This window comes from Procambarus clarkii, chromosome 22 (assembly GCF_040958095.1).
Source record: "Procambarus clarkii isolate CNS0578487 chromosome 22, FALCON_Pclarkii_2.0, whole genome shotgun sequence".
In the NCBI taxonomy this organism is placed as follows: Eukaryota; Metazoa; Arthropoda; class Malacostraca; order Decapoda; family Cambaridae; genus Procambarus; species Procambarus clarkii.
Genome location: NC_091171.1, coordinates 28,481,529 through 28,506,851, shown reverse-complemented (window position 1 = coordinate 28,506,851; position 25,323 = coordinate 28,481,529). Strand labels below are relative to the sequence as shown.

The window sequence follows — 25,323 nt, the reverse complement described above, 5'->3', positions numbered from 1 at the left end:
GTAAATAGCTGCTGTACAATAATATCTACAGATGCAGAATGGTATATTTCTTATTTAGCCGTAGTCATTAATGTTTGAAGTTCCTTTCGTGACAGTTTTAGCAAAAAAACTCTCTAAAAGAGAGTTTTAGTGTTAATGGTTATTTAATATTTAATGACATGCAGAACAATATAAAGATATCAAACAATTTTTTTTTTTTTTTTTTTTTTTTTTTTTTTTTTTTTTTTTTTTTTTTTTTTTTTTTTTTTTTTTTTTTGAGATATATACAAGAGTTGTTACATTCTTGTACAGCCACTAGTACGCGTAGCGTTTCGGGCAAGTCCCTGGAATACGATCCCCTGCCGCGAAGAATCGTTTTTTCATCCAAGTACACATTTTACTGTTGCGTTAAACAGAGGCTACAGTTAAGGAATTGCGCCCAGTAAATCCTCCCCGGCCAGGATACGAACCCATGACATAGCGCTCGCGGAACGCCAGGCGAGTGTCTTACCACTACACCACGGAGACTGAATTTAGAAAAGATTTGACAATAGACAATATATTTATCCTGATAATAATCTCTCTGCTGCGCTTGTCTCAACTTAATTATCTGCGAAGCTGGACAGAAATGCTCTATTGGACTCCAAGGTTAATTATAGAGGCTTTGGTAGCCAAGTGAGTGCGACGTTGTGCTTGGCTGCTTGGTGTATGGTTCATCTTGTCTGGCTGTTTGGTACTCACCTAGTTGTATTCACCTAGCTGTGCTGGCGGGGGTTGAGCTTCGGTTCTTTGGTCCCGCCTGTCAACTGTCAATTAAGTAATGTACAGCTTCTTCAGCCTATTGGGCTCCTTCATATCTGCATTTGAAACTGTGTATGGAGTTAGCCTCCACCACATCACTGCCGAATGCATTCCATTTGTTCGGATGCAAGGTTTACCATGAGCTATGAGAATAGCTGCTGAATGTCGGAGCAAATCACTCCGACACTGAAAAAAAATCTAATGACTCTGTGGCTCATTTAGGTACTAAGCTTACACCTGTGTCCCCTTGTTCGAGATCCGCCAATGCTAAATAGTTTGTCTTTGTACAGCCTGTCAATTCCTCTGCAAATTTTGTAAGTGGTGGTCATATCTCCCTTTGCTCTTCTGTCTTACAAGGATGTGAGGTTTAATTCCCGTAGCCTTTCCTCGTAACTCATACCTCTCATCTCTGGGAGCAGTCTGTTGGCATACCTCTGAATCTTCTCTATCTTTGTCTTGTCTTTAACTAGGTATGGACTCCAGACTGGAGCTGCATACTCTAGGAATGGTCTGATATATGTGGTATACAAAATTTCGGATGATTCATTACTCAAGTTTCTGAAGGCAGTTCTGATGTTGGCCAATCAAGCATATGCCGCTGATGATATTCATTTGATATGGGCCTCTGGGGACAGGTTCGCTGTAATATCAACCCCCAGATCTTTCTCCCTATTTGACTCTTGCAGAATTTCACCTCCCAGATGGTATCTTGTGTTCGTCCTTCTATTAATTTCATTACTTTACACTTACTTGAGTTAAACATTAGAAGCCACTTTCTACACCATTCCTGCAGTTTGTCCAGGTCGTCTTTGGTGTATGGTTCATGCTTTGGCTGCTTGGTGCAGAACTCACACTCTTGTCTCAACACTCGAAAAAATCCAGTTGAAAAGTCTTCTCATCCCACCTAAGAGTGGGGTGACCTAACCTCTACTGAACTTGCGTCATTCAAACAACAATGTGCCCAATGTCCTTTGAATAGACTATGAAGCAGGACCATGTAGTTTAAACAAACGTCGTGATTATTGTTCTATCGTGGTGGCACAGTCGGCCTGGTGGCACAGTCAGCCTGGTGGAACAGTCGGCCTGGTGGAACAGTCAGCCTGGTGGAACAGTCGGCCTGGTGGCACAGTCAGCCTGGTGGAACAGTCGGCCTGGTGGAACAGTCGGTCTGGTGGCACAGTCGGTCTGGTGGCACAGTCGGTCTGGTGGAATAGTCGGCCTGGTGGAACAGTCGGCCTGGTGGCACAGTCAGCCAGGTGGAACAGTCGGCCTGGTGGAACAGTCGGTCTGGTGGCACAGGCGGTCTGGTGGAATAGTCGGCCTGGGGGCACAGTCGGCCTGGTGGCACAGTCGGCCTGGTGGCACAGTCGGCCTGGTGGCACAGTCGGTCTGGTGGCACAGTCGGCCTGGTGGCACAGTCGGCCTGGTGGCACAGTCGGTCTGGTGTCACAGGCGGTCTGGTGGCACAGTCGGTCTGGTGGCACAGTCGGCCTGGTGGCACAGTCGGTCTGGTGGCACAGTCGGCCTGGTGGCACAGTCGGCCTGGTGGCACAGTCGGTCTGGTGGTACAGTCGGCCTGGTGGCACAGTCGGTCTGGTGGCACAGTCGGCCTGGTGGCACAGTCGGTCTGGTGGCACAGTCGGCCTGGTGGCACAGTCGGCCTGGTGGCACAGTCGGCCTGGTGGTACAGTCGGCCTGGTGGCACAGTCGGCCTGGTGGCACAGTCGGCCTGGTGGCACAGTCGGTCTGGTGGCACAGGCGGTCTGGTGGAACAGTCGGCCTGGTGGCACAGTCGGCCTGGTGGCACAGTCGGCCTGGTGGTACAGTCGGCCTGGTGGCACAGTCGGCCTGGTGGCACAGTCGGCCTGGTGGCACAGTCGGTCTGGTGGCACAGTCGGTCTGGTGGCACAGTCGGTCTGGTGGCACAGTCGGTCTGGTGGCACAGTGTTACGTACTCAGCCTGTGTTTCATAGGTATACCAGTTTCACAGGCTGCCAGGGAAGGCAGCTTCAAGTGACGGAATTTCTCATTTAGTGTTTCTATCAATTAGTCAGTAACTACAGGCTTTAATAAGATCATTATTACAGGAGCGATGTGAAAACTGTTTGTGGCCATTATTAACACATCTCAAGACATTTTGTTTTTTAATTGCAGAGACTTGCACAGTCTAGTCCAAACATTCGTAAATAATAGTGCAGTAGACTTCCACGTGAGCCCAATTAGTAGCAGGCAGAATATGAAGCCAATAGACGATATCGGTCTCAACATTGCGACCCTTCTCGCGCCTTAAGGTGATACATAAAAGGTTGACACTTATGTATCATCTTATGAGCGGATAAACGCTTTATGTGCACCTCCAGTCTGTCTCTGCGGGGCGGCTTCTTTACCACTGAGGGTAAATACACCTCCCTGAATTTCTACTTTCCTAACGTCAGACACACTAGGTCTACAAACTTTTTTCTGGTGTAACTCACACTGCCAATTTCTTGAAATGGCTCCAGTATCACAATGACGAGGCAACACGCACGAGAGAAACCGAGCATTGTCTAATCTAGGGATGCTGGTGTCCAGGTTTCTCCTGCCCTCCCATTTAAAATGTACCTGTTGAGTTTTTGCGTTGCTGTGGCAATTATAATTCCCGGGATTAATACTACTGTAAGTCTCATACAGCAATAATTAACTTTGTATAGATATGGGATGGTCCATAAGAGGAAATAATCATTGCTTTGGATCTCACTGGTATTTAGACAACATTGTTCCAGGGACGCTTACGTTCGTCCAGTACATAATTCATGTCTTGGTTCCCCGTGTATAGCAAGGCATTTACCACCATTTGAAATCCGCCGTTGCGTGGAAGTTCAAATGGCCTGAGACAGAGACACCGAGCTCATATAACATTTACCAAGTCAGAGGAGTTAATTCATTTGAACCGGTCGGGAAAGCAACACCAAGAGCGTTCAATTCCCCGATGGTCAAAGTAGTTTGGCCTGTTCCAACACTCCTACTTCAGCACCTATCCTCTCCCCGGATCTCTTCCAAGTGATAGATACTCATACAGGCTTAGTGCTTTCTCACAATTATCACAACACCCTATAGGGCTCCAAGGGTGTTGTGATTTAATTTGATTTCTATATTATGTACCCCATACCTTTCCCGTGGGCGGCGGTGGAAACGGTTACAGAGGCACATATTGGGCTCAGGAACTGAACCCCAGAGTTCGTTTAGCTCAGCAAGTGACAATGTTGTGAAACTAGTTACACAATTGTTAATATTTCATACACTTGAACTGTATATACATTCATGTACACAAATACATATATAACATATATTACAAATATTTTACAAATTACAAATACAACAAATACATATATAATATAACAAGTGATTCAACAAGAGGCTCACCACAGACCCAGTACAAGGCACTCTAACATCTTAGGTCAAGAGAGAGAGAGAGAGAGAGAGAGAGAGAGAGAGAGAGAGAGAGAGAGAGAGAGAGAGAGAGAGAGAGAGAGAGAGAGAGAGAGGGAGAGGGAGAGGGAGAGGGAGAGAGAGAGAGAGAGAGAGAGAGAGAGAGAGAGAGAGAGAGGGAGAGGGAGAGGGAGAGGGAGAGGGAGAGAGAGAGAGAGAGAGAGAGAGAGAGAGAGAGAGAGAGAGAGAGAGAGAGAGAGAGAGAGAGAGAGAGAGAGAGAGAGAGAGAGAGAGAGAGAGAGAGAGAGAGAGAGAGAGAGAGAGAGAGAGAGAGAGAGAGAGAGAGAGAAATCCCGACACACTTCTCGTTACCACCAGTTCATTCACTTTTCGGTGTCAGTCTCCACTAGAGTCCTAATGGAGAAAGAAGTGACCTTCAACTATCAAACAATTCCAGAAGTTTGACAATATAGGTCACATATATTTCAAGAATGTGTCAAGTATGTTCTTGACACATGTCAGAGTCTCAAGAACATTCAGGTGACAACCACACTCCACAGCTCCCGCCAACAGACAGATACACTCAGCTTTCTGGACGTCATAACAATATGTCTGTTAAGATACTATCCAGGGAACTTTAGGTAGTAATTAATGACATATGTTTCTAATTCCCTCGGCTACTCAGAACCTGGTAAATGTAGCCAACCACCCACAAATTACCCGAGTCACTTGAGAGATGAATATAGCATTAAAACAAAATAAAAACATATATATATATATAAAATTTCTTTACGTTATGTGGTTAAATTTCCACGTCAGTTTCTTGGCTCAGTATTCCTACACAACGCTCAAGCCCTGCCTGGCGTGGCCGGCTAGCGCCAAGGTTCCCTGGACATGTCATGATGCAGTCCACAGACTTAGTAAGTTACAAGGGTTTAAATCGTGTATGTGGGGTCGCATATTCTCCAGAATGTTGGTTCCATGTTGGTGGTGTGACTTTACTCCACAGTACGGTCCCTTGCTCCTTAGTTTGTTGCCAGAGTGTATGTCATTCATGGGCACGGAGGGAGGAGAATATGTGTGTATATATATATATATATATATATATATATATATATATATATATATATATATATATATATATATATATATATATATATATATATATATATATATTTATATGAGAAACTTGAAAAAAAAACTGGACCAGGATTCATGAAGAATTTCGATCTACTTACGAGCTATGTACATAATTCCCTAATCTTAGCAGCTCTGTTTTAATTTATTAAGCAGTTTACGAGCTCTGGGATTTCTCAACCCAAAGTTATTATTGTTATAAACAACCTCTTAGTGCTTCAGAGCTGATAAATTGCTGAATAAATATAAACAAAGCTGCTATGCTTGAGTTAAGATGTAGAGGTTTCGTAAGTGGTTACGTAAATACTTGATGAATCCTGTCTGTGCTAACTGTTGGTCAATCGTAAGATAATCACAGCTTCACTTGATTTAATCACAGCTCTGGCTGCACGGCTTAACACACTCTCGTAATTACAGTTTCCAAACTCCCCTTAATCCCAGGAGCTTGGAAATGCAGTGGTGACAAACTTCGCCCGCGCTAAGAACCCTGCTGTTGAAATGTTCCACAAATCTGTCATTGTATTTATACCTCTGATAAATTGTCGAGAACTCCCTGATAATATATATATTGTCCCGTAATTACCCTTCATTGCCGAGTATAACCTGCTTCCTCCAATTACATGTATGACATGGTGAACATCATTCAAGATGTATATACTTGAGCGTCTAAAAATGTCTATAAAGTATCTATAAAGTGTCTATAAAGTGAATATAAAATCACCTGAGCGTGAGACGCCTGTCAACTGCCTTGCGCACCTGGTAAAGTGATATTATAGCTGCAAGCTTTCTGTCGATCCCACCGTTGACAGACACGTGACGTCATTGGACGTAAATAAATACCAGTGGCCCGGGTGTCCCACACAGCACCGCTCCTGTGCCAGGTAAGTCCACTACTGGCTCACCATAGCCCGTGCTACTTGCCCCGCTCCTGTGCCAGGTAAGATAAAGGCTCACCATAGCCTGTGCTCCTTGGAACTTGTTCCGAGTAGCTGAATCTACAACAACGGGTGTTCCACAGTTACAACCCCGTTCCTGTGCCAGGTAAGTCCACTACGGGTTCACCATAGCCCGTGCTATTTGGAACATTTTGTTCCCGGTAGCTGAATCTTAAACAACAACATCAACCAGTGTCCCAATTTAGTCTCTTCAGGTGCTCTCAAGGGTCAACATCTCGAGCTGTCACTGACCTGTGATCATTCCCCAGGTTGTGACGTTGTGGTAACTCTATCTGTAGCCTCCTTGTTAGTATATAAATTGCTTCAATTTCTTTCCGAGTGTAGAGTTCATTTTCATTAATGTTTCTTATTGATTCCGTGAACACGCCAAGCTGTATGTCTTGCATTGAAGGTAATTATTTTTAATTATATTAAAAGTGTTTATATTTTTCTTGAGTATTTTTCTGATACTTTAATTCTTGTCTGTCATATTTACACCGCAAAAGTCAAATGCTGTCTTTTATTTAAATTATGTCTTTATGTTACATTGAAGCAAACTACATCTGCTGGGTATTACCGCAGTACCTTTTCACGTATTTTAAATATATATATATATATATATATATATATATATATATATATATATATATATATATATATATATATATATATATATATATATATATATATATATATATATAACTGAAAACTCACACCCCAGAAGTGACTCGAACCCATACTACCAGGTGCACTTTGCAACTGGTGTACAGGGCACCTTATCCACTCGACCATCACGACCGGACAAAAGCTGATGGTAGCCGAGGCTATTTGCCCATCAGCCCGCCGGCACTCTGATGGTAATCTTGGGCATGCTATTTTATCAAATCACCTTATTCTTTGGGGCACACGTGAGGAACACAAATGCGAACAAGCCTGAATGGTTCCCAGGCATACATGCACCAAATATACATATATTTATATATATATTAGTATATTTTGGTAGCAGTCTTTCTTGTAAACATATGTTGTTAAATATGACCGAAAAAGTAAGATTAATAATTCTAACACGAATTTTCTCAATATTTCTTATGTTTCTTTTTACTGTCGATGGTAATGGAAAAATCAATTCTTCAAAATTCCTTTTTATTTCTAGTCTGACGCGACGCTTGAACGCGTTTCGTAATAACTTATTACATTTTCAAAGACTTTAATTTACACACACACAACTGTAACCTGAAAACAGAGTTTTACTTACAATGTTAACATTGAACAGCTTGTCTTATATACTCGCATTTGGGTGAGGTGATATGTTGCAACAGTTTTGGATGAGGTGAACAAACTTTTGATCAACACAAGACAGAACACGGGGCAATGGGTATAAATTGGATAAATGAGAGGAAAGAATGGAAGTAACTGTAAAGGGTCTATTGGCCCATACTTCCTCTTGATGCTTCTATATTGGTACGGAGTTTAAAAGTGGGTAGAATATAGTTGTGCATTAATTGGCTGTTGATTGCTGGTGATGACTTTTTGATATGTAGTGCCTCACAGATGTTAAGCCGCCTGCTATCGCTGTATCTATCGATGATTTCTGTGTTGTTTATTAAAACAAAACAACATTGTGTTGGAATTGAGCTGTGTTGTTTACCATACGGTTCATTTCGTAAGAATAGGTATAGGTGCCACACCTGTGACAGGTAAAACTATGTTTTTCTTGACAAACAGCGCCATCTGTTGCATGTAAGAGCAACACACATCCTATACTAAATATGTTACAATTCCACTTCAAAGTTTCTGATTGCATTGATAAATTGATTTTTCATAGATTTGGATTTATTTTAATTGTTTTAATTATTTTGTGTGAATTGCGTTTGAATTGAGCTGTGTTGTTTACCATACCATTCATTTTGTGAGCATGGTTTGTTTTTTTATTTTTTCATATTTTCATTTCATTTTTTAACTGTTTTTCTTATATTTCAGTGATGGGAACATCAGATCACTTGATGTTCCCAATTTCCTGGTGGGAACATCAGACCATTTGGGAAGGCATCGGACGAGGGAGTGGGGGAATGGTGGGGATGACGAGGGCACAAGGGAGGTGGGAGTTTGGGATGGTGGGGACGAGGGGATGGGGGAATGGAAAATGGTGGGGAGGACAAAGGGACAGGGAAGTGGAGCATGGTGGTAAGGAAGAGGGGATGGTGGAGAGAACGAGGGGACGGGTGAGGAGAGAATGGTGGGGAGGACTGAGGGACAGGGAAAGTTGCTGGTGTAGTACACACACACACACACACACACACACACACACACACACACACACACACACACACACACACACACACACACACACACACACACACACACACACACACACACACACACACACACACACACACACACACACACACACACACACACACACACACACACACACACACACACACACACACATACACACACACACACACACTCACACACACACACACACACACACACACACACTCACACACACACACACACACACTCACACACATACACACACACACACACACAACAGGTTTTGAAATTAAGGATAGGGGCAGAAGGATTCACTACAAACGACAAGGAAGTGTGTGAGGAACTGAATAGGAAATTCCAAGAGGTCTTCACCTTAGAGCAAGGAGAAATCCCAGAGATACGAGAGGGAATAGCTAACCAGGAACCACTGGAAGAGTTTGAGATTACCAGCGGGGAAGTAAGGAAGCGTTTACTAGAGTTGGATGTGACAAAGGCTATAGGCCCAGATGGAATCTCCCCTTGGATACTAAAGGAAGGAGCAGAAGAACTGTGCCTCCCGCTCTCCATAGTTTATAACAAATAACTGGCAACAGGGGAACTGCCAGAAATTCGGAAAGCAGCTAACGTAGTCCCGATATACAAGAAAAGGGATAGAGGCACTGAATTACAGGCCAGTGTCCCTAACCTGCATACCATGCAAGATGATGGAGAAGATTGTGCGAAGAAAGCTAGTGGAGCACCTGGAGCGAAAGAACTTTGTAACACAGCATCAACATGGATTCAGGGATGGCAGGTCCTGCCTCACTGGGTTACTTGAATTCTACGACCAGGCAACAAAAATAAGGCAAGAAAGAGAAGGGTGGGCAGACTGCATGTTTGGATTGTTAGAAAGCCTTTGATACAATGCCACACAAGAGGCTAGTGAAAAAACTGGAGATGCAGGCTGGAGTGAAAGGGAAGGTACTCCGTTGGATAAAGGAGTACCTAAGTAACAGGAGACAGCGAGTCAGTGTGAGGGGTGAGGTCTCAGATTGGCGAGACGTTACGAGTGGAGTACCGCAGGGGTCAGTCCTTGGACCTATACTGTTTCTGATATATGTAAATGATCTCCCAGAGGGTATAGAATCGTTTCTCTCAATGTTTGCCGATGATGCAAAAATTATGAGGAGGATTGAAACTGAGGACGATAGTAGGAGGCTACAAGATGACCTAGACAGACTGAGTGAATGGTCCAACAAATGGCTGTTGAAGTTCAACCTGAGTAAATGCAAAGTAATGAAACTAGGCAGTGGAAACAGGAGGCCAGACACAGGATACAGAATAGGAGATGAAGTACTCAATGAAACAGACAGAGAAAGATCTAGGAGTTGATATCACACCAAACCTGCCTCCTGAAGCCCACATAAAAAGAATAACGTCTGCGGCATGTGCGAGGCTGGCTAACATCAGAACAGCGTTCAGGAACCTGTGTAAGGAATCATTCAGAATCTTGTACACCACATATGTAAGACCAATCCTGGAGTATGCGGCCCCAGCATGGAGCCCGTATCTTGTCAAGCACAAGACAAAGCTGGAAAAAGTCCAAAGGTATGCCACTAGACTAGTCCCAGAACTAAGAGGCATGAGTTACGAGGAAAGGCTGCGGGAAATGCACCTTCCGACACTGGAAGACAGAAGAGTAAGGGGAGACATGATCACAACCTACAAAATCCTCAGAGGAATCGACCGGGTAAACAAGGATAAACTATTCAACACTGGTGGGACGCGAACAAGGGGACACAGGTGGAAACTGAGTACCCACATGAGCCACAGAGACGTTAGAAGGAACTTTTTCAGTGTCAGAGTAGTTAACGGATGGAATGCATTAGGCAGTGATGTGGTGGAGGCTGACTCCATACACAGTTTTAAATGTAGATATGATAGAGCCCAGTAGGCTCAGGAATCTGTACACCACTTGATTGACAGTTGAGAGGCGGGACCAAAGAGCCAAAGCTCAACCCCCGCAAGCACAAATAGGTGAGTACAAATAGGTGAGTACACACACACACACACACACACACACACACACACACACACACACACACACACACACACACACACACACACACACACACACACACACACACACACACACACACACACACACACACACACACACACACACACACACACACACACACACACACACACACACACACACACACACACACACACACACACACACACACACACACACACACACACACACACACACACACACACACACACACACACACACACACACACACACACACACACACACACACACACACACACACACACACACACACACACACACACACACACACACACACACACACACACACACACACACACACACACACACACACACACACACACACACACACACACACACACACACACACACACACACACACACACACACACACACACACACACACACACACACACACACACACACACACACACACACACACACACACACACACACACACACACACACACACACACACACACACACACACACACACACACACACACACACACACACACACACACACACACACACACACACACACACACACACACACACACACACACACACACACACACACACACACACACACACACACACACACACACACACACACACACACACACACACACACACACACACACACACACACACACACACACACACACACACACACACACACACACACACACACACACACACACACACACACACACACACACACACACACACACACACACACACACACACACACACACACACACACACACACACACACACACACACACACACACACACACACACACACACACACACACACACACACACACACCACACACACACACACACACACACACACACACACACACACACACACACACACACACACACACACACACACACACACACACACACACACACACACACACACACACACACACACACACACACACACACACACACACACACACACACACACACACACACACACACACACACACACACACACACACACACACACACACACACACACACACACACACACACACACACACACACACACACACACACACACACACACACACACACACACACACACACACACACACACACACACAGGTTCAGGGTTCAGGTAAATCTTGCCTGACTGGCTTAATAGAATTCTATGACCAGGTGACACAGATTAAGCAAGAAAGAGAGGGCTGGGCGGACTGCATTTTCTTGGATTGTCGGAAAGCCTTTGACACAGTACCGCATAAGAGGCTGGTACATAAGCTGGAGAGACAGGCACGTGTAGCTGGTAAGGTGCTCCAGTGGATAAGGGAGTATCTAAGCAATAGGGAGCAGAGAGTTACGGTGAGGGGTGAGACCTCTGATTGGCGTGAAGTCACCAGTGGAGTCCCACAGGGCTCTGTACTCGGTCCTATCTTGTTTCTGATATATGTAAATGATCTCCCGGAGGGTATAGATTCATTTCTCTCAATGTTTGCGGACGATGCCAAAATTATGAGAAGGATTAAGACAGCAGAGGACTGTTTGAGGCTTCAAGAAGACCTAGACAAACTGAAGGAATGGTTGAACAAGTGGTTGTTAGAGTTCAACCCAACCAAATGTAATGTAATGAAGATAGGTGTAGGGAGAAGGACGCCAAATACAAGGTATCATCTGGGAGAGGAAATCCTTCAGGAGTCAGAGAAAGAAAAAGACTTGGGAGTTGATATCACGCCAGACCTGTCTCCTGCAGCACATATCAAGAGGATAACATCAGCGGCATATGCCAGGCTGGCCAACATACGAACGGCAATCAGAAATTTGTGTAAAGAATCATTCAGAACTTTGTATACCACATATGTCAGGCCGATTCTGGAGTATGCAGCCCCAGCATGGTGTCCATATCTAGTCAAGGATAAGACTAAACTGGAAAAGGTTCAAAGATTTGCCACCAGACTAGTACCCGAGCTGAGAGGTATGAGCTACGAGGAGAGACTGCGGGAATTGAACCTCACTTCGCTGGAAGACAGAAGAGTTAGGGGGGACATGATCACTACATTCAAGATTCTCAAGGGAATTGATAGGGTAGATAAAGACAGGCTATTTAACACAAAGGGCACACGCACAAGGGGACACAGGTGGAAACTGAGCGCCCAAATGAGCCACAGAGATATTAGAAAGAACTTTTTTAGTGTCAGAGTGGTTGACAAATGGAATGCATTAGGCAGTGATGTGGTGGAGGCTGACTCCATACACAGTTTCAAGCGTAGATATGATAGAGCCTAATAGGCTCAGGAATCTGTACGCCTTGGCAAGGTCACACTTAAAGATCAGGAATCAGGCAGGTACTTATTGTTATCACTCTATGCTTACAGGTATAGTATAGCCACAAGATCAATGGAGGGGATGATAAAAACACTAAGATAGTTTTGTATTTTACTTAAAATGTATGAAAGATGTCACAAGGCCACACAATAATCTATAAATCAGCTGATCCTGACTCGGCCGGTAATTCCCACGGATATTATGCGACCGCAAGAGGGCAACACTCTCCCCTCCTCATCAAGTGTCAAAACCCAGCTGATCGCGTGGCCACTCCGCGCGAACTTTGCTTGTTTTCTAGATTCGCTGTTTCGTTAAATTCTCCAATATTACTAGAAACTCGCACACTCGATATTGGCACAAATAAACCGAAGTACTTAGTTACACTGTACTCAGGCTCAAACAGTCTTTTCTACAATCAATTCTACAATGATTCACTGTAATGGTCTTACACTGTTATTTATCCAACAATATATTATGAAATATTAGCACGGGAGTTTTCAGTACTTTCTCTCGTGGGCGATAACGCAATAATTCACTGTACTCACAAATGATTATTCACTGAATGAACATAGACATATATATGGTATATAAATCAATCATCAATACATGGAAAATAAATAGTTTCTGGGCACATAGCCTAACCTCCAAATACTGGCATAATCTTATATATAATTTACCACTATATGTTCATATCAAAATCTATAGAAAGATATACACAACACAGTAAATTTATCACTGGTTCCTGGTGCCTGTACACACCAATAATCAACATGAATATTACAAGTACTCTTGATAGTACTGTCTAGCACACTGGTGCTTTACCATGACATAGGTGAGACTTGCTCACGACATATAAAATCTTCAGGCTAGATAATATAGCCAAATAATATAGCTAACTAAAGGGGAATGGGGGAGGGAACTAGAACCACCTACTTCACCCTATCCTCCGATGAGAGTCGAGATGTAGCTCCTGGTCCTCGTGTCGGGAACGCCCCCACACTACACGTCGTCGTGTCCTACCGGAGCCTCTCGTCGTCCCACCGTTTAGCGCGTCGTCTCCGTGCCTCCTCACTGCAGGTCCGTCCTCCTCCTTGACTTCTTGAAGGTTGGAGTCGGTCTCCTGGCCGTCGTCTTCTCCCAGCAACGGCTGTCGCCTACGTCTCAGCTACAGTCGTCCGGTTTCCCCAAATAGTCCTCTCTTCCTCAGCTACCCAGTGGCTCTGTCAGCCACTACGCTGTCACGAACTGGTGAATTGCCACAGACGTCAACATACGTCACTGCACGGCTTCACTGCTACTGGCACAGTACCTGACTGGAGCACTTGTTGCTCAAATAACCGTCAATTCCCTCTTCTGGTTCAACACATGAACTAGGGAAGACTTCTCAGAGTACTGGCGAACTTCCGATGACGCGTAAATCCACGGTAGTGGGAAACAGCTGTCCGACAGACAGGACCACTCGTCGCACGTCCGACCTCTATGACGTGTCGTGTATGACTGATGGCGCCAGCCCGGCGCGCTGGCCGGACCCCCTTCCTTCGTGACGTCACTTTTGCTACGGGAAGTTTTCATTGGCTCCCGGTGCCACATTGCTGTCGGTGACCAATCCGGTGCCACTGACGTCACACGGTTTTGGCGGGAGATCAGAGAGGCCAGCGCCATCTTGGCTCCCTAAAGGGCCTAAACCACAGGCCAAAACATTACTATTTCACAAATTTCTCGGCTCTCCGAGAACACTTCACTCTCTCCCATATATCAAATTGTAGCCTGCAACGTAGAGAACGCTTGGGAAAAGTAGACATGACTCTTACTGCAGGCGTGGGAGAATTATAAGGGGGGGAACTCCGTCACATACCCCTCCCCTTAAAATAAGAGTCATGTCTCGTTAGTGTATGCGGGATAGGGCGTCCGCTACTACGTTTTCCTTCCCCTTGATGTGTTTGATCTCCAGCCGGTATTCTTGCAGTAACAACGCCCACCTAGTTAGACGTTGGTTGGAATTCTTCATCTTGTATAAAAATGTGAGAGGGTTGTGATCGGTGAATACTAGGACAGGTCTCGCCCCTCCTCCCACGTATACATCAAAGTGCTTCAGGGCCATAACTAGCGCCAATGCCTCCTTCTCAACGGTGCTGTAGGCCCGCTGGTATTTTACGAACTTCTTCGAATAGAAGGCAACTGGCCTATGCACTTCACTCCGTTCTTGAGCCAACATGGCCCCTATTCCAACGTCGCTGGCGTCCACGTACAGGATAAAACCGGCTGAAAAATCTGGAGATATCAATACTGGGGCCTCCGTCAACAATTTCTTGGTCTTTTCAAAAGACTCTTGGCAGGCCTCTCCCCATCTCCATCTTACATTCTTGGAGAGTAGCTCGGTTAGGGGATGCGCTACCGTGGAGAAATTCCGGCAGAACCCACGATAGTACCCTATCATTCCGAGGTACCTGAGCAACTCCTTGCGCGTCTTGGGCACGGGGTATTCCTTTATGGCTGCTACTTTGTTATCAACTGGAGTGACTTCACCTTGGCCGATGACAAAACCGAGGTACTCTAAGTGAGCTTTCCCAAACTCACTCTTGGCCAAATTTACTGTCAGGTTAGCCTCCTCTAACCTTCTGAATAATTCCCCTAGTCTCTCCAGATGCGTCCTCCAATCGTCGGCGTACACGACGATGTCATCGATGTAAACCGTGCATCCTACTGCACCCCTTAACAGCTCGTTCATCATTCGCTGGAAACAGCTGCCGCTGTTTTTCATGCCGAAGGGCAACACCTTGTACTGGTACAGCCCATCAGGAGTCGCGAAAGCTGATATCTTCCTGGCCTCAGGAGTCAGGGAGATCTGGTAGTACCCCTTGAGAAGATCGACCTTGGATACATACCGTGCACTGCCCACCTGGTCAATGCAGTCACTCACTCTTGGCATGGGGTGAGAATCCGCCACAGTGACGGAGTTCACCCTCCTGTAATCTGTACAAAAGCGGTATGTTCCGTCGCTTTTCCTCACCAACAGGCACGGGGAACTCCACTCACTTTTGCTGGGCTCCGCAAGGTCGTTCTCAAGGAGGTACTCCACCTCCTTTCTCATCAGCTCTCGCTTCTCTGGGCTCACCCTGTACGCGCTCTGTTTGACGGGCCTGGCGTCCCTCACCTCCACCTCGTGCGTCACACTCCGGTGTCGTCGGGGCACGTCGGTGAAGAGGGAGGCATTCTTCCTCAGTAGGTCCGTCAGGTCCGCTCTCTGTTGCCCTTCCAGATGTGACAGCTTGTCCTTGATGTTTGCCAGACTCTCAGTGTTGGTGAGACGGGTGCCATCCGCCCTGGACCACTTCCTTTCCTCCTCCGGGAGTTCTTGGTCCACCTGTACGCACAGAACTGTCTTTTGCTGGGGTTCCCGGGTCATCGTTCCTTCCTGCCTGGCGGTTCCTCCTTCCACCGTGAAGAAGGGTTTCAGGCGGTCCACGTGACACACCTGTTTCTTTCGGGCTCTGTTCGACTTCCCAATTTCGTACGACACCGGACCCAACCGTCGCAGCACTTGGTATGGTCCCTCGAACCGTGACTCGGTCACCCTACCTTTACCTGGACACAAGACCATTACTTGGGACCCGACCTGGAAATCCCTCTGTGTAGCTCTCTTGTCGTACCATTCCGACATCTTACGCTGCGCCTCCTTCAGGTGCTTCCCAGCCAGTTCCTTAGCCAGAGTGAGACGTTCTTTAAACTTCTGGACATATTCGTTCACCGTTCCCACGGTTGCTGCCGGTGTCCATTGTTCCCTCAGCATGGACAGGGGACTTCTCACCTCGTGTCCATACACTAGCTGGAATGGTGAGAATCCTAGTGACTCTACCACCGCGTTGCGTATGGCAAATAACGCGGGGTATATGGCCTCATCCCACTCAGCCCCCTGTTCTGCGCAGAACACTCTCAGCACAGTTTTCAATGTGGAGTGGAATCTTTCGATCGCCCCCTGCGACTGCGGTCGGTAGGGCGACGATCGAATCTGAGTCACTCCCCATCCTGCCATCGTCTGTCGGAACCACTTCGACTGAAAAATGCTTGCGCAGTCTGTTTGGATCTCTTTGGGCATCCCCACCCACGAGAAAAACCGCTGCAGTTGGCTGGCTACTCCTTGCGATGTTAAACGTCGCATCGGGACGGCTTCCGGAAACCTGGTGGAGGTACACATTATTGTCATTAGGTAGGTGTTCCCTTTCCTCGTCCTTGGCAAAGGACCCACTCCATCAACTAGCAGACGCTCGAAAGCAGGCCCAAACGCCGGAACAGGGATCAATGGGGCCTTCGGTATCGCGGACTGGCTCTTCCCTGCCCTCTGGCAAGGTAAGCACGTCTTACAATAGCGTCTCACCTCGGCGTCCATACCTGGCCAGTAAAAGTAATCCCTTATCCGTCGCAGCGTCTTAGTCACTCCCAGGTGGCCTGCAGAGTCCACGGAGTGCGCTAGGTCCAACACGGCCGCTCTGCACTGGGCCGGCAACACTACCTGGCGCCTCGTGCTTAGAGACTCTTCCCCGGCCTCCACCCTCACAGGTCTCCACTGCCTCATCAGCATTCCGTCTTGAAGGTAAAAATGGGTAGCCTTCTCAGGGCCAACACGTCCTCCTTGGGCCTCACTAATCAAATCGGGGAACTCCTCCTGCTGCAACTGTTCAAGACGAGTGCGATCTACCCCTAGAGAACTGGTAAGGGTCACCTGCAACTCACCATTTGGGCTATCTTCGCCCTCCGCTCGTTCTCCGGGTTCCATGAAGAGGCGATCTATTCTCAGGCTGTCAGTTGTCTCCTCAGCCCCATCAGATCCACAACCTCCTTGTTCTTCGCGTCGTCTTGGCATCACAGCACAAACTGGGAACGCCACCGGTGCGATTCCCTTCTCGTCCCCACAGACGTTCAACTCTCCGCCTGTCTTCCTGTATTGTTCTATGTACTCTTCGCCTTTCACGAGATGTGGGAGGACGTATCCTCCACATGCGTCATTCCCCAAGATGACCTGCGCCTCCATCTTGGGCATTGATGTACAGACTCCCACCACTAGGGTCTGGCAGCCATAGTCGGAATCTAAAGTTACCTGGTGTAGGGGCATCCTCACTGGGCCTCCCACAGTGGTCACACTTGCTACCCCCACACTGGTACTTTCGTAACCCTCGGGGAACAGGGTCTCACTCACCAGGGTAAAATCGGCCCCAGTGTCTCTTAAGATCTTCACAGGGATGGGGTCTGCGTCCCCCATCCTTACGGTTCCTTGACACACGAATGGGTGAACTTGCTTCTCCCCACTCAGCGCGGGTTCATCCCGCACTCTCTCGGCCCTCTGGTCCTCGAACATCACTAAAGCAACGTGTCCCCGCTGCTTAGGGCGTCTGCATTCCCGCGCGACGTGTCCGGGTATTCCGCAGTTGTAGCAGCGGCCCCTCGGCGGAGACCATCCGCCACCGCTCGCCTTAGCACTGCCTCCAGAGGCCGTCGCACCCTGTGTCTTTCCCGAACCGCTTGTTGACTCCTTGGTCGCAACAACAGCTCCCGAGCTCTCCGCATGGTTCTTCTTGATCGGTTCTACAGCACCTTTTGTTCCTCGGGTGTTCCAACTTGAGAAATGGGACTTGGGAGAACTCGTTCCTGCCCTCCATCCATCCGTCCTTCTATAACTCCGATCGTTTCCGACGTATGCGGGTGGTCGGTTCTGTCCCTCTCGGCGTGGGCGTAGGGCTTCCTCTAGCATGTCGGCCCGGTCGGCTGCGGCCCTCAGGTCCTTTATGTCCGCCTCCTTTACCCTCATCCTGATCTCAGGAGAGAGCACGGACATAAACTTTTCCATGGCCATTAGTTCCTTGACCTCTTCGACCGACCTTGCTTCTTCAGAGTCCAGCCACTTAAGGAGCTTTCTTTCAATGTCCCTCGCCGTCTCCGCATACGATTTTCCTGGCAACCGGGTACATTCTCTAAACCTCTTTCTGTAACACTCTGGCGTGAGCTTAAAGGAACGGAGCACAGCTCGTTTTACCGCATCGTAGTTAGTGCATTCTTGGAAGTCGAGCATGGTGAAGGCTTGGCGAGCTTCCCCTGTGAGCCTTCCTTGGACCAACTCCGCCCACTCCGCCCTCGGCCACCTCTTCATAGCAGCAACTCTCTCAAAGTGATCGAAGAAACTTTCAGCTTCACTAGGCACAAAGACCGGCAGGTCTCGTTCCCTCACTCGTCGGTCTTCCTGTGGCGGGGCAGGGGCACCTAGTCCCAGTTCAGCTCGCTTCAGCTCCACCTCCTGGTTGGCTTCTATTTCCATTTGTCTCAGCCTAACTTCTTGCTCTCGTTCTTCCCGGCGTAGCTGTGCTTCTCGTTCTTGCTCTTCCCGGCGCAGCTGTGCTTCTCGTTCCTCACGCTTCGTCTGTGCTTCTCGCTCCTGTTCTTCCCGGCGCAGCTGTGCTTCTCGCTCCTGTTCTTCCCGGCGCAGCTGTGCTTCTCGTTCTTCACGCTTCGTCTGTGCTTCTCGCTCCTGTTCTTCCCGGCGCAGCTGTGCTTCTCGCTCCTGTTCTTCCCGGCGCAGCTGTGCTTCTCGCTCCTGTTCTTCCCGGCGCAGCTGTGCTTCTCGTTCCTCACGCTTCATCTGTGCTTCTCGCTCTTCTTTGCGTTGCTGTGCCTCTTCTCTCCTCAGCTGCGCTTCTGCTTCTCGCTCTTCTTTGCGCTGCTGTGCTTCTCGCTCTTCTTTGCGCTGTTGTGCCTCTAGCTGCAGCTTCATTATTTCCAGCTTAATGCTGTGCCTGCTGCCGCTGGATCCCCTGCTGCTTCCACCAATACTCAGGCGCTCACCCTCACTGGCAGGTGTTTGGGGCCGTTCCTCCCCCAAAGCTTCGTCTCGAGCCTTTAGCTGAGCCATTATCTCTAGTCTTCTTTCACCAACTCGGGCAGATTTCAGCTTTATTCCAAAATGATCCGCTATAGCCTGTAACTGTGCCTTGGTGCACTCTTCCAGCACCTGTTCGTCTCTAGAGTCAATAAACCTCGCTACTTTATCATCCTCCATCTTGTGCTACGAGTGATAACCTTCACCTGATCTCTAACACCACTGCCAAGTACCACTGCAACCTTTACTCCGATCTGTATCCTGGCGAGGTCGCCAATGTTGGGGTTTTCACCCTCTCTATTATTCTCTACCCTTACTCTGGGGTGAGCAATAGTTATGCTCAAGGTAACTCACCGTAGCCCTGCGGGTCTTCCCTCGATCCTCACGGCGCCACTGCACGCCAGGAGAGTCTCCCAGTCAATCTTAACGGCCTCTTATTAAGAAAGAGTGAGAACACGACTCGTTCACCTCGACTGTCGTGTGCCCTCCCCAACAATAGGGCTCTACGGTTAAACACAAGATCGCCAACTGGTGTTTAAGGTGGCCAGTAACACCCTCAGTGGACTGGTGTATTCAGTGGTAGCCTTGGCAAGGTCACACTTAAAGATCAGGAATCAGGCAGGTACTTATTGTTATCACTCTATGCTTACAGGTATAGTATAGCCACAAGATCAATGGAGGGGATGATAAAAACACTAAGATAGTTTTGTATTTTACTTAAAATGTATGAAAGATGTCACAAGGCCACACAATAATCTATAAATCAGCTGATCCTGACTCGGCCGGTAATTCCCACGGATATTATGCGACCGCAAGAGGGCAACACTCTCCCCTCCTCATCAAGTGTCAAAACCCAGCTGATCGCGTGGCCACTCCGCGCGAACTTTGCTTGTTTTCTAGATTCGCTGTTTCGTTAAATTCTCCAATATTACTAGAAACTCGCACACTCGATATTGGCACAAATAAACCGAAGTACTTAGTTACACTGTACTCAGGCTCAAACAGTCTTTTCTACAATCAATTCTACAATGATTCACTGTAATGGTCTTACACTGTTATTTATCCAACAATATATTATGAAATATTAGCACGGGAGTTTTCAGTACTTTCTCTCGTGGGCGATAACGCAATAATTCACTGTACTCACAAATGATTATTCACTGAATGAACATAGACATATATATGGTATATAAATCAATCATCAATACATGGAAAATAAATAGTTTCTGGGCACATAGCCTAACCTCCAAATACTGGCATAATCTTATATATAATTTACCACTATATGTTCATATCAAAATCTATAGAAAGATATACACAACACAGTAAATTTATCACTGGTTCCTGGTGCCTGTACACACCAATAATCAACATGAATATTACAAGTACTCTTGATAGTACTGTCTAGCACACTGGTGCTTTACCATGACATAGGTGAGACTTGCTCACGACATATAAAATCTTCAGGCTAGATAATATAGCCAAATAATATAGCTAACTAAAGGGGAATGGGGGAGGGAACTAGAACCACCTACTTCACCCTATCCTCCGATGAGAGTCGAGATGTAGCTCCTGGTCCTCGTGTCGGGAACGCCCCCACACTACACGTCGTCGTGTCCTACCGGAGCCTCTCGTCGTCCCACCGTTTAGCGCGTCGTCTCCGTGCCTCCTCACTGCAGGTCCGTCCTCCTCCTTGACTTCTTGAAGGTTGGAGTCGGTCTCCTGGCCGTCGTCTTCTCCCAGCAACGGCTGTCGCCTATGTCTCAGCTACAGTCGTCCGGTTTCCCCAAATAGTCCTCTCTTCCTCAGCTACCCAGTGGCTCTGTCAGCCACTACGCTGTCACGAACTGGTGAATTGCCACAGACGTCAACATACGTCACTGCACGGCTTCACTGCTACTGGCACAGTACCTGACTGGAGCACTTGTTGCTCAAATAACCGTCAATTCCCTCTTCTGGTTCAACACATGAACTAGGGAAGACTTCTCAGAGTACTGGCGAACTTCCGATGACGCGTAAATCCACGGTAGTGGGAAACAGCTGTCCGACAGACAGGACCACTCGTCGCACGTCCGACCTCTATGACGTGTCGTGTATGACTGATGGCGCCAGCCCGGCGCGCTGGCCGGACCCCCTTCCTTCGTGACGTCACTTTTGCTACGGGAAGTTTTCATTGGCTCCCGGTGCCACATTGCTGTCGGTGACCAATCCGGTGCCACTGACGTCACACGGTTTTGGCGGGAGATCAGAGAGGCCAGCGCCATCTTGGCTCCCTAAAGGGCCTAAACCACAGGCCAAAACATTACTATTTCACAAATTTCTCGGCTCTCCGAGAACACTTCACTCTCTCCCATATATCAAATTGTAGCCTGCAACGTAGAGAACGCTTGGGAAAAGTAGACATGACTCTTACTGCAGGCGTGGGAGAATTATAAGGGGGGGAACTCCGTCACAACACACACACACACACACACACACACACACACACACACACACACACACACACACACACACACACACACACACACACACATATATATATATATATATATATATATATATATATATATATATATATATATATATATATATATATATATATATATGTGTGTATATCACGAAAATAAACACGTGATTAAGAATGTGACAATGTCAGACCACGGAGGAAAATGAAATAGGAATTTCCTTAAGTACTTTCGTATATTAAATACATCTTCAGAAGGAAGGATTCCTTCTGAAGATGTATTTAATATACGAAAGTACTTAAGGAAATTCCTGTTTCATTTTCCTCCGTGGTCTGACATTGTCATATATATATATATATATATATATATATATATATATATATATATATATATATATATATATATATATATATATATATATATATATATATATATATATATATACATATATATATATATATATATATATATATATATATATATATATGTATATATATATATATATATATATATATATATATATATATATATATATATATATATATATATATATATATATATATATATGTACTACCCGACCTTGGGCAGATATCTAGCTCATATATATTTTGAAGATTAGTCTTCTACCATATTTCCTCTGTAATTGTACTGATGTAATTGCCATGCTGTTCATGGCTTTATACATATGATTAATAAGGAAGAGAAATCTTCCTAACAATTGCCTTTCTTTGATAACGGACACACTGATAATGTAGAAGGTAACGTAATTATCTCGAGAAAGACATAAACCAGTTCCTCTGTATTGCACTTAACATGACGAAAGGTATATAATATGAGGATGGAGTGAAGGAACGGTGCCCAATCAATATAGGAACATCGGGGATCGAATCTAGACTTGCAAGAAGAGAGGCAATCGCTGTACCAATATATCCAAGAACGGAGCAATTTGCCACCGTTTCTCAACGCAAAATTCGTGATGACAAGTCAATATTAATTTTCTGGAATGTTTACAAAAAATAATTTACTCCATCAAATTTTACCAGGAATATGTGACCAGAATTGTGTGGGAGAGAGTAGTCTTGCTTGTGTGGGAGAGAGTAGTCTTGCTTGTGTGGGAGAGAGTAGTCTTGTTTGTGTGGGAGACAGAGTAGTCTTGCTTGTGTGGGAGAGAGTAGTCTTGTTTGTGTGGGAGAGAGAGTAGTCTTGCTTGTGTGGGAGAGAGAGTAGTCTTGTATGTGTGGGAGAGAGAGTAGTCTTGCTTGTGTGGGAGAGAGAGTAGTCTTGCTTGTGTGGGAGAGAGAATAGTCTTGTTTTTGTGGGAGAGAGAGTAGTCTTGTTTGTGTGGGAGAGATAGAGAGAGAGTAGTCTTACTTGTGTGTGAGAGAGAGAGGAACTTGATCTCCCACACGTGGTCACACTGGTAGACAAGAGAGATAATAATAAATTTATTATCGTTGTAACCTCTCAAGGTTATCAAAACTCCACTTTTTATTTTGTTTTAGTAAGCAACAAGGTTTCCTTTAGACGGTAAACACGGGGTTTATCAGAAGGTTAGAACAATACAGTTTTCTTGGACAGTTAAGACAACAGGTTTCTTAAAACGGTCAAAACAACAAGGTATACCCGTCCGTTTGAGGGAACAAGGTTCTCTGGACAGTTATGACAGTAGAGTTTGCTTGGTCGGTAAAAACGACAGGGTTTAAAAGGAACCCCTTCACTCAGCCACTATAACCAGTCCCTTCACTGAACCACCACAACCAGTCTCTTCAGTGAGCCATCACAACCAGCCCCTTCACTGACGCATGACACACACAGACAGACATTCAGCCGTCTACGAGACCCACTGACCACTACGGTTCACATCTGGCCGCGGGGTAATGTTGGTGGCTGACTGGACCATCTGACCTGGATATGAGCAATACCACACGGACCTGAAACCGAATTCCATACATGGACTGAACTCTCCGGACTCTCCGGATGTGGAGCAGACATGATCCGGACTCTCCGGATGTGGAGCAGACATGATCCGGACTCTCCGGATGTGGAGCAGACATGATCCGGACTCTCCGGATTTACACCACTTTCCCCGGACCTAAACCAATCACCACGAGCATGACCTAGCAAACACACACATCGTAACTATACAACGTTTTAGCAAAATCATTTATTTTACATTGTAAAAAAATATGTAAAATTGCAGATGATTGTTTGTGGGGGGAAACGGACCAGACTTCTCTAACGTGGACCAGGCTGCCCGAACCTGGACCAGACCAGACCAGACCAACACGCCACACGAACCCAATCCCTCAATAACAAAAAAGTTTTGATCAAAGTCAGAAACGATAACAGCGTGAGGGGGAAATCCATTACACGTCTCAGTGCCTCGCTAAAGGCGTGTCTGAGTACTACACAAGAGTACCATTAGGCCAGACGCGGACAGATTAAACAATTACACAATGGTACAAAACAGCCCAATTCACTATTGCGCCCGCATTGTGTTTCATATTGGTAAGAGAATAACAAAATATGGTCCTCGGGTACATTATGGCCTTCAGTTTTGGGCCCCCTGCTATAGAATGGTCTTATAGATTCCTGCGGTTATGAGCTGAGATAGTTGACATAGTTAATCTTGGGCATTAGCAGCATCCCTGGCGAGAATAGATTGATAATACCCAATGCAAAAAGGTCAAGAAAAACGAAGGGAAGACATGATTGCAGTATGCAAATGAAGGGAACTATCAGGGGTGAAAGCGCCAGGCCATTACGACTATATAGCACTTGGATGGGGTCAGGATAAGGATTTGGGATGGGACGAGGGAGGGGGGGGGGTTGAAGGAATGGTGCCCAACCATTTGGACGGTCGGAGATTGAGCGCCGACCTGCATGAAGCGAGACCGTCGCTCTACCATCAAGCCCAAGCGGTTGGTGACTATGCAAATGAAAGTGTATAACAGAAGGAAAATTATTAGGTGCTATCTATATCTATATAAGAAGGTCTATCCGTCTGTCTGTCTGTCTGTCTGTGTGTCTGTCTGTCTGTCTGTCTGTCTGTCTGTCTGTCTGTATGATGTGTATTCACCCTAG

At 46.3% G+C, this 25,323-nt stretch overlaps 1 protein-coding gene across 1 annotated transcript; it reads right to left on the bottom strand.

Annotated features, from left to right (window-relative positions):
- Positions 1-1,909: 1,909 nt before the first annotated feature.
- LOC123751155 (zonadhesin-like) lies at positions 1,910-24,231 on the bottom strand. Its single transcript, XM_045733255.1, has 2 exons — positions 24,145-24,231; positions 1,910-2,713 (listed from the first exon to the last, which is right to left on the bottom strand). The coding sequence occupies exons 1-2, from the start codon at positions 24,229-24,231 to the stop codon at positions 1,910-1,912; spliced, it is 891 nt and encodes a 296-aa protein (XP_045589211.1).
- Positions 24,232-25,323: the final 1,092 nt, after the last annotated feature.